General features: G+C 32.4%; 1 protein-coding gene across 1 annotated transcript; it reads right to left on the bottom strand.

The window, feature by feature from the left end:
• On the bottom strand, positions 1-10,912 carry LOC143080678 (uncharacterized). The gene is made up of 6 exons (XM_076256654.1): positions 10,403-10,912; positions 8,872-9,033; positions 4,749-4,893; positions 3,816-4,118; positions 2,219-2,434; positions 1-383 (listed from the first exon to the last, which is right to left on the bottom strand). Exons 1-5 carry the CDS (start codon positions 10,861-10,863, stop codon positions 2,240-2,242), a joined length of 1,266 nt encoding a protein of 421 aa, XP_076112769.1. The 5' UTR covers positions 10,864-10,912; the 3' UTR covers positions 1-383; positions 2,219-2,239.
• Positions 10,913-11,369: the final 457 nt, after the last annotated feature.

Below are 11,369 nucleotides of genomic sequence, written 5' to 3'. Positions count from 1 at the left end.
TTATAGATATTTTATCTTTATTGTCAGCACATGTTATGATGGAATAATTTAGAACAAAAATAGAACAAAGTCTCATTTTGAAAAGATTATGTCTTTACCCCTACAAAATCTACACATGTGAAAAATGAATATACATTTTCTCTCTTACAAAGTCATCCATAAAATCTTGTTAGTTTTATTTGCTCATTATTCATTGTAAGACAACTCTGATACCACAAACAGCAGACCAAAACACCAATCTTAAACTCTCATTTAGCACAATGTCCGATTTTGAAGGAAAGCATTGTTTCCATAACTCCAGTGTCAATTTTCTATTTACCTTGAAGGAAGTGTAAATGAAAATCACCAAAATGTTTTCACTGGTAATTGTAAACTTGATAAAGCTGCAAAAAACAAAAAAAGTTACAAATTGCTTCTACTTAAAAAAAATATATTTTCATATAGTTTGATCTTGTTTTGTGCTGTTACACAACTTTTTATCAGGTTAGATGAATGGTTATTTTGTTTCAAACATGTTTAACCATGCCACATTCTTTATGAATAGGTTATAAGTCAAGAGCCTGTATTTCAGTGATAGGTGAAGTTCAATTTTTTTCTCTTTTGAATGATTTCAAACTTTGTTATTCTTGGATCTTAATAACTTACAATATGGTATGGGTTTTGCTCATTGATGAAGGTTGTGTGGTGACCTGTAGTTGTTTACATCTTTTCTGTTGGGATCTGATGGATAGTTATCTCATTGGCAATCCTTGTGCTACTACATCTCCTTAATTACATATATTTATATTATAACTGTCCCAAATAAGATATATTATTGGATGATTTAGACATAATTTCATTGGTTATAAAAAAAGATTAAAAAATCTGCCAAACAATACATCCATGTAATTATCAAACCAATATATAGATATCTAGAGATCTACACATGGTTTAAACAGAAGACAATTTCTAAACATTATTGATTGATTGATTCTGTTTAACTCCACTTCTAGCTTGGCTTTGTCATTTAAGAGTTAGTTTTTCATAGACACGGAAATGAAGGGTTGAAAGTCACAACCTTAATGTTGATAGCCTCATGATTGCTGTAGATGGTCTAGAAAAGATATCTACCAATAATGAAACTATGATGAAAGATGAACATCAGGGTTTAGGCTGACGGTCGCCATTTTCGCTTTTAGCGAAAAATAATAATTGTGCCGATTAAAATTCACCATTTGCAAAAGAATTTGGCGAAAGAAATATATATAACAATTTTGTTTCATCAATTTAAAACAAAAAAAATGTCTTTCTAGTTTCTCTCTAGTCACCTTGATGACAGAAAATCAATAATCAGCTGATTGCATTTTATAGCTGTAGACAACCTAGGACTAATTAATAAAGCTGATTATTGTATTGTTTGACAAAAATTTGAAATGATATGGTTAAATGGTGTCCATCACATATCTGATAAAGGATTTATAAACAACTTGACACACATGTTTGATTCAAACTTTTGAATTCTCCTTTCCTTTTTTTAACAATGGTCCGGAAGGGAAAACTGACGAAAAATGTTCTAAAGCAAAAAAAACTTTTCCTACTTAAAACTTTATCCTTCAACTTTGATATCGATAATCGACCTGCAAGTCGTTTTAATGATGCACCTGTTTCAAGCAAAGTTTTTTTTATTGATGATGGTCTAGAAAAGAAAACTGTCGTTATGAAGAAATATATTCGACAGGTTTGGAATAATCCCTCAATACCTTTCTACAACAGCAAAATTACCCCTTTTATGAGGGGCAGTCCCTCATTTAAGGTTATCCCACATTTGAGGGGTTGTTCTAAACTTGTTCAAAAGTAAGGAAAATCTCTGTCTGTAGTCTTTATCCTTCAGCACGAAGGGAAATATATATCCGATTAACTATAAATTGAAGAATAAGCTTGTGCTCCCAGAAGTCAAAATGATGATTTTCATATTGCTATTTTTACAGTATCTTTTAATAAAGTAAAAGGTTTAGTTTTTATTCACTACAACGTAAACTAAAACATAAGTTTAAGAGACTCATTTTATTGTTCTTTTTTGTTATGAGGGGGGATAGAAAGCAGGAAAAATTTAAAGGAAAAATATATTAATGTTACTAGGCAAAAAATATATTGTTTTGGAGAAAGAGGTGGCGAAAAAAATAATTACCGTAGCCCAGGGGAAACCCTGATGAACATAATATCTCTGAAGCTGTTATACCTGATAGCTTTATATCTATCTTCAGTCCTTGCTATGAAACTGGAAGTTATTAAGTCTCATGAAGTTTTCTATCAACAGTATTCTATCTTCTTCAACTAAAATGTCTAAAGGCCTTGAATAATAAATGGTGGCAACATCCTTCTCTTTGTCTAGTTCCTTTCTTTGATACAGTTTAATCATATGATGGCTTGTGATGTCCAACAAGGTGAAATATACCTATTAATGAAAATGTCCTTTAGTATACAGTATAACTAACACATGTTTACCATGCTGAGAAACATCACCATTGATCCCAAGAAAAAGTTAAGTTGGTGGCAGCAAACCCCTGTATGCAGGCAAACTTTTAGTGAAAGGCTAGCAGCAATCTTTCAATAAGAATATTAAAATGATTTCATAGATATACACATGTAAATGAGAATATTACTACAATAACTTTACCTGAACAACTATGGGGATGTATGTCACATTATTTCTGCCAAGCCTATATATGTCACATGATTTCTGCCAAGCCTATATAACATCATGCTTGATGGTATATAATGTTTGAACATTTAAACCAACATATACATTCCATTTCCTCTTCATGTTTTAATTTGTGTTCTCAATTAAGTAATAAAGGAGTAGGTCTGGTAAGGACCAATTTTGGCCTCAAATTTCAGGTTCATCTGACGAAAGATTTTGACCACTTTTTAAACACTTAAGTGTCTATTTCATTTGAATCAATTAGTTTATGTGAAAGATTTTAACTAATTTAGTCAGTAAAAACAATCCGATTCAAGCTCAAATATGACAAATCTACCAAATATGCCAAAAAATGTCCCTTTTCAGATGGTTTTTGTCAAAAATGAAAGTGGCCGCATCCGTGTTCATCCTCAACCTTTATATATGTTATGTATTATCATCAAATACAACTTACATTTCAATATAAAGGATGAACACAAATGGCCACTTTAAAAAGTTTAAACTAAAAATTTAACTAAAATGCTAGAATTGTGAAGATTTCAGTAATTTAGCATGACTTAATTGTGCTAGTACCCGATATATGTGCATTGTATTGTCAAAAACAGCCCATATTTATGTAGCAGAATTATTCTACTGTCTAAAAAATAACTAAAAGTTTACATTTTAGCAATTTTGTAAAACTGCTATATTTTGGGGCCAAAAAGGAGTCTTACTGGACCTACTCCTTTGACAAACAAATTGTTATCAGAAATTACTGCTAGCCTTGCACTGAAAGTTGGTTACTAGTACCTTGACTTACATTTCATGCATACGGTACATGATTTTGATACTTTTTATAATGCTAATGGATCCATGTACAGTAATAAAGTTATTGCCAGTTTGTTATTCATGTTATTTGAGACCATGTTCAAGAATTAAAAAAAAAAAAAAATGGCAACTAGCCTAATACTGAAAGTTTGTTACCTACTTTTCACATATCAATGATTTTCAGACTATATTCAGGTACTTTTGTAAGAAAGATAAAAAAAAAATGACTACAAGCCTATCACTGAAAGTTTGTCACCTACATTTTCACACATCAGCGATTTTCAGACTATGTTCAAGTACTTTGTGTAAAATGATCAGTTAAGTTTACCTTGGTTCCATTCACTATGATACCAGGCATTTTGTCATTACCCATGGCATATTTCCTGACATCCAATAAAAGTTCACCAGCATGTCGTCCTAGAACATTACGATCCAAATCTTCTTCTATTTCTGGTGTGAATATCTCACACTCAACTACTGAAGAACTGTCACTGCTACCCAATGAACATCGTCTTTGTCTTTTGTGTACTGGTTCTTCATCTGAACTGTCTTCTGTTGAAGAGCTAACACTACTACTACAGCTACTCTCTATGTATCTTTTCTGCGACTTGTTTTTAACTGCTTGCTTTTTCTAGTAATAATATAAATTGATGGACAGTATTGTTATTTAATGAATATCCTTAAATTGATAATAAGGATTATGATATCTATGTGTTTATTTATGATTTTTTTCTAAGCCTGTAAACACTGATGTCAAACCCTGCATGTGACAGATGTTAATTGGCTAAATTTATCAGTCTTCCCGCTGAAGGTCAGTGTGGCTATCCGGCTTTCTCAATCAGTGAATACTAACCAGCACTTCAAAGTGCTGAGCAATGGCATTAAACACAAACAATCAATCTGTCAATCATGATGGCTTTTTTTTTATCAAGAAAGTTTGCAAAGTGCAGATGAAACTTTTATTTCCAATTTTTACTGGTACTTTTAATTTTTGCAACCAGGGGGGGTTCCCGATTTCAACATTACTTATCAATATGTATGGGGAGGGGGGAGGCAAAACTATTAAAAAAGAGTGAAAATGAAACAGTCCACTAACAGGAGTTAAGACTACATGTATAGGTATATGTATTAGATTATAGAAAAGTTTTTCAGCTTGTCACTTTCAGAAGTCCCCCACGCTCCATTTTTCAATATACTTATGTCATTGAATATGTGTGTCTTAAGAATACTTTGCTCTTCAAAAATATATATTATCACATACCTTAACAAAGGTTACAGTACAAATGTTGTTTTCTTCTTCTTTCTCTCTATATGACATACTTTTGGTACATAATCGGAAATCTGGATTTGAGGTCACATCAACACCCAGTAAACCTTGCCAAAAACTTGGAGCTGTACCACCAAACCTAAAGAAAATGGAATAAACACTTACAGGCCTCAGACACCCATCTTACTACATACATGACATATGTATTATTAAACTGAACTATTCACTTTATGTAATAACATTTGCATGAACTGTTGTTTGCTTTTGGTTTTTGTGGAAATGGTATATGTAAATGCATAAAAAAAATAATCAAGGCAACATGTTATGCTATATATGTACAATGTATATAGTAAGCTAGAATTACCAATCTTCTGACTGCAATGAATTACTTTTTTTACATGCGATAGTTTTGGAGATTGGAGAATATTTTGGCAAATCTAAAATTTAAAATAGATTTAATAAGTATTTTCACACACATCATGTATTTTATTAAACAAAGCAATGGTATTACAAAGTCAATGCAACACTTTATCATTATTGGATTCAAAGTTCTTTATAAAACATTGTATAAATAGAAGATGAAATGGTTGATTTACCTGGTTACATAAACTGTAAATGAATAAAGGAGATATTTATAGCTAAGCTCCAGTATATTTTGATATATATATCAAAATCATCAGGGCCGTAACTACCTATGCGGCAGGGGAGGCAGTTGCCTCCCCTGAATTTTCTACACCAATTTTTTTTTTTTTTTTGAAGTAATAAAATGAAATATTGACAATATGTACACAAAGAACTTGAATTTATATTATAAACAACACAAGTTTAAAGTTTTAACAGTGTTATCATGATACGTGATATATCTGTCATTTTTCAGATTTTTTATCCAAAGTAAACCGTTTCAGTATATTTTTTTTCGTGTGGCCGTCCGTCTGTTATTCAGTATTCGTACGATAACACATATGAAACTTGGCTTTCGACAATTTTGAATAAAATTTAACTATTCACATTTATTTAGGGGGTCCATTAAGCAGAGGAAGTTCCCTTTGTATTGTGAATCTTTTATGATATCGGAAATTTGTTACCAACTGAATCAGCGGTTGGGTCATTTTTTTAACGTCTCCTGGCCGATCGTACGAGAACATTATGGTGAATGCCTTAGTAGTTAAACACTCCCATTCGTTGAAGCAGACACTTTTTAAACTAAGTGTATACTAGTTTAGAAAGTCCCTGGTTGTGGTAGCAATACACAGTTAGGAAAAAAAACTTAAAATTGACACTCATAATTTTTAAACACCCTCTTTCCCCTCCTGTCTAACAAAGAAGGCTTTATATGCATGTATATACTTGTAGAAAGAAAATCTTCCATAGATTTGATTTCTAATGGTCATAAGGGTGAAATATAATCCCTTTTGGGTGTAACCATGGCAACATTCTGCATTTCTTAGATACAAAATATAGCAAAAAAGGGGGGTGAACATGTCACAAAAGTCTCCAAAATTTGGTCTAAAGGAAAATTTCAATGAATTACAGTGGTACCTTTCCTGAATCCATAGGTTTATATCTATCAAGTGGTCCAAAAAAAATCATATGCTTTCCTGCTCGTTTTTCCATAAAATTGAATTGAAAAGATCGAGCGCAAAATCTTTGTTGATAAACACTACAATAATTTATGGACCTATGAACGGTACGGATAGGAAAATACGGACTGTCAATCATAGAAATGGCCTATAAAACATGTTAAAATCAATCTAAATGTTCATATAAACCCACTAAGAAGGCTATATTATTCTTCAATTATCTAAAAATCAATTTTATTGTACAAAAACTTTCATATTTAAAAAATTCACAGGGGCCATAATGTGAAACTAAACTTCTAACTGTGTATTGCTACCTTAAGGATTAACATTTTTTCCCCCAATTCCACTTTAAATGGATTTCTGTTTTCTACTAGTTAAAACGAGCATTTTCGCCTGCTTGTTTTGAAAATCGGTTCAGAAATAAATATTTTATGAAGGTTAGCAGTTGACACTGAAATGCAACAAAAAAGTGATTTTATGAAACATGCCATGTCAAAGTGCATTTTCTCCTTTTTTAGTCAATTTTCTAAAACTATACCTTCTAACCCTGTCTTTTCTTGTTTAAAAACTTAAATTAACCTTAAGAGTAGACAACTTTTACAAGTTAAAGCTATTTTAAAGCTCTAGAATGTCAATTTTGTTGTGTATTACCATACCAAAGCCTTGGTTAAAATTTAGTAAATACTGAATTTATCTATAACAGCGGGAAAAAATTTAGGCTTAATTCATGCTAAATTGTGACTTTATACTTGCTAAAATAATAAATTTTATTTAGTCACATGAAAAAATATAAAGCGTTCCCTTCTAAGGTTTCTACATAACGCGCAATCTTCTTTTCCAAGGGGTAGCCAATAAAGTATCAATTTATAACGGAACCAAGTCTTTGTGTCAAAATGTCTATATTGGTTGCTAAGGACAATAAACAACAAAACTAACATATATTGTCATACTAAAGGTTGTTTCACCCTTAGAATTGTATCTATAACATAAATATCAATAGTTTCGTGGTATGTTTGTCTAAAAAAACAGCAATTATTTGCTTTGTCAAATGCCATAAGGTAGCAATACACAGTTAGGAAAAAAACTTAAAATTGACACTCATAATTTTTAAACACCCTCTTTCCCCTCCTGTCTAACAAAGAAGGCTTTATATGTGTGTTATGCATGTATATACTTGTAGAAAGAAAATCTTCCATAGATTTGATTTCTAATGGTCATAAGGGTGAAATATAATCCCTTTTGGGTGTAACCATGGCAACATTCTGCATTTCTTAGATACAAAATATAGCAAAAAAGGGGGGGGGGGTGAACATGTCACAAAAGTCTCCAAAATTTGGTCTAAAGGAAAATTTCAATGAATTACAGTGGTACCTTTCCTGAATCCATAGGTTTATATCTATCAAGTGGTCCAAAAAAAATCGTATGCTTTCCTGCTCGTTTTTCCATAAAATTGAATTGAAAAGATCGAGCGCAAAATCTTTGTTGATAAACACTACAATAATTTATGGACCTATGAACGGTACGGATAGGAAAATACGGACTGTCAATCATAGAAATGGCCTATAAAACATGTTAAAATCAATCTAAATGTTCATATAAACCCACTAAGAAGGCTATATTATTCTTCAATTATCTAAAAATCAATTTTATTGTACAAAAACTTTCATATTTAAAAAATTCACAGGGGCCATAATGCGAAACTAAACTTCTAACTGTGTATTGCTACCTGTAGTTATATACATGTCTGTTCAGCTTTCAACAATACTGAAATTCAAGGTCCTCGACAAAAAAAAATATCTTGCTTTCTATGATCTTGCTTTATATGTATTTTTTAACTTACCAGTTTGATTTCTAACAAAAATATCTTTAAATACAGATAATAATTGTTTGCATAAAAATTGCTTCCAGGATCCAGCAATACTGATGTTTCTTAAAGTAAGGAAATCGAAGGAAAACGGGTCATTTTTAGCCATTTTACTGAGAAAAAAATCGGCGGGGGGGGGGGGGGGCATCGATTGGGGGCCCTAAACCCCTGCCTCCCCTGAATTCGAACCCTAGTTACGGCCCTGATCATATCTGTCAAGTACATGAGGCAGGTAATCATGCCCTTAAAATTTACAAGTGTACTTTAGCTATTTAAACAAGTACCACCACTATCCATTTTTAACATTCATTGTACTTCTGCTATTTATTCAACTAAAGGAAGAGATTGACTTCAATGAGACGCAACTCCTCTGCAACCATACGAAGTGGGAAATATTTGTGATATGAATTATAAATGTATTGTTTTGTACTTCCAATATTTGTCTTTATCCACAAAAACACCAATTTTTTATTAATTTTCCAAATTCTGTGACCATAGTGACTGACTGTTATGGATCAGTATATTAAATGCTTTCATGCATGCTGAGTTCATATACTGCCTGCGGAATTTTGTTGTTACAAAACTTGCACAATTGGACCGTGATTTAGCAGGCATCTTCTGCAATGGGTTTTGAAGAGATGACAATGTACATTATTTTAATATATTTACTCACCGTGGTCTTAAATGACACATGGTAGCGAATGCATAGAAAAGTTGTGTATATATTCCATCAGCCACTTCACATGCACCATCTATATACTGTTGTTCACTGATCAGAAGATACTCTGAAAGCTCTGAGAGAAAGTCATAAACATGAACTTTTGCCATCACATCTCTACAATAAAATAGAAGTCAATTGTATGAATATCTCATTTGTAGTGGTTAGACATAAACTTGGACTTTTTTTTTACTTTGTTAAAAAGCTTTCAGATGCATCAGCAGCAAATAATATGCCTACAGAAAATAACAAATAATCAAATTTCCTTATTATGCATATTTTACAGAATGGTCATTCATACATGTATGCTTCTAAAGATGAATGACAATGTACCAAAAAAGTCAAGGGTAACAGAACCAAATGCAAACTGAGTAATGTAAGCTCTGTAAAGGTTGAAGAGGCACTTGTCAGAAGAACAGATACATTTGTATCAATATATAATTAAACAATTTACATGTTCTTATTAAGAAAGTTTGTGCATAATTCATTTAGTTTAAAAATCTTTAGTGTTCAAAGCAGGGATTTTTCAGCAATTGTTGAAACATGCTTTTTTATCATAAAAATATATAAAATCAAAACTGCACACAGAAACACTGAGGCTGTCAAGTCTAACACAATTAGTATGAGACTCAGGCATTTTCATGCTTAATATTTTGCTGCATTTTCTGATAATCTTTGTTTTATTGCTTTGATCTTTACAATTTTGGCCAAGTGCCACAAATTTGTTTCATGTGTGACAAGATTGTTTCCCTAAGTCATGTTAGTAATTGCAGTAGATAGCTGTAAGCGGTTGAGCTAAGGAAGTACGTCTTTAGCAGATAACACAAGACCTTGTGCCACAGAGGTCCCTGTGGGTACAAGTCAAATCGGCACCTGGTCAAATCGGCACCCATAGAAAAAGTCAAATCGGCACCAGGTTAAATCGACATCTAGTAAAATCGGCACCTATTTAAAGTCAATTAGGCATCCAATAATATATATAAATAATTCAACCCTTAAAAATGTGAATAAACATGATAAAATTAGGTTAATATTTCTTGCCAACCCCTTACTTATCTACCTCTTCTTGGGTAAATACTGTAAAATTTCTGGACAACCCATTCCTTATTTTTACTGTTTTTGATTAAAATACTGTAAAAAAATTATATTTAACAAATCTAACATGGGCAATGATGGGTGCTGAATTGACTATATCAAGTGCGATTTAACCAGGTGCCAGTTTGACCAGATGCCGATTTTACTATACCAGCCCAGGTGCCGAATTGACCAGGTGCCGATTTAACCAAGTGCCGATTTGACTAGAATTCGTCCCCGTTTCGAGTTCCATTGGAATAAAAATTGTTATAAAATTCATGCTCTCCTGTTACACATGAAAACTTCGCAATACTAGCTGCTGCATACATATTGTGATATTGTTTTAAAAACACTATATAGTATTTTTAAAACAATAACATATTATGTGTTTGAGAAACTGTTTGTTACATACATGTACGAGTCATTGCTGTTCTCTTCATCTGATGGTTTTATCTTTTTCCTTATACTGTCCAAAGTTGGTTTCATGTGTTTACTGTAAAATTCATGAGTAGCAAATTGACATGGATTATTCTCCAGAGTTGCATCAAAATGAAGATGTGAATTCAATGTACTCATATACTGTTCCTGTTCAATCGTAAACTCAGTTAGATTTCCTTTCTTTATTACAACGTCTGACACAGTAGTATAATAACTTTCATTGTAATAGATGTTTACTTTCTCGGCATGTTTTCTTTTCCACTCAGAAACACAGTTTGGTATGACACTTGTTTTGGGCTTGTGTCTTCGGCGTTTAACATTTGATACGAGTAAGGTGTGTGCTTGATTTTGGACATCTTTAACACATAAATTATCTTCTTCTGTAGATGTAGCAGATTCCTCTACATCAGATGATGATAAAGAAGCTGTTTCCATAATATTCGAACTTCGGAGCTGCGGCAGGGTATGGGAACAATCTGGAAAGGGGAAGGTAGTGACTTATTTTGTGTCATTAGCATAATAAGGTTATGTCCGTCCTTTGTTAGGAGCACCTTAGCATTGAGACTAATAACCTAAAAAAAAAAAGAAAATCTAAATAAAGACAGTGGCTTTTCTTTTTGAATATAACTGGTTGTAAATAAATAGGGCACGCATGCGTCAGTCATCTTTATGCAGATGGAAGATTTGAAAACTTAAAGGAGAAAAAACAAACCACCACTCTATAACACTCTATGAGATGCTCTCTGAAAGAGTCGACTGTCTGTGAATATTAACAACTGTAGTTGGTAGATAATTAAAGGCAACAGTAGTTTGCTGATGTTCAAGAGTCATTAATCGACTGAGAGAAGACAAATCCGGGTTCGAAACGAAAACCGAGGGAAACACATCAAATATAAGACGAAAACAAAAGGAACAACAGGAACATTGAAGTGCAACAAAGA

Source organism: Mytilus galloprovincialis, chromosome 6 (genome assembly GCF_965363235.1).
Source record: "Mytilus galloprovincialis chromosome 6, xbMytGall1.hap1.1, whole genome shotgun sequence".
NCBI lineage: Eukaryota > Metazoa > Mollusca > Bivalvia > Mytilida > Mytilidae > Mytilus > Mytilus galloprovincialis.
Note: the sequence above shows the minus strand (reverse complement) of the source record. Positions and strands in the feature narration are given on the sequence as shown.

Bases quoted from the DNA above. Each gene is read 5' to 3' on its own strand.
- LOC143080678 (XM_076256654.1), bottom strand. From the start codon at position 10,863: ATGGAAACAGCTTCTTTATCATCATCTGATGTAGAGGAATCTGCTACA. The intron at 9,034-10,402 runs GTATGTAACAAA...ATTTTATTGTAG, and splicing joins AACAGCAATGACTCGTACAT to AGATGTGATGGCAAAAGTTC. The intron at 4,119-4,748 runs GTATGTGATAAT...TATTATTACTAG, and splicing joins GTACTGTAACCTTTGTTAAG to AAAAAGCAAGCAGTTAAAAA.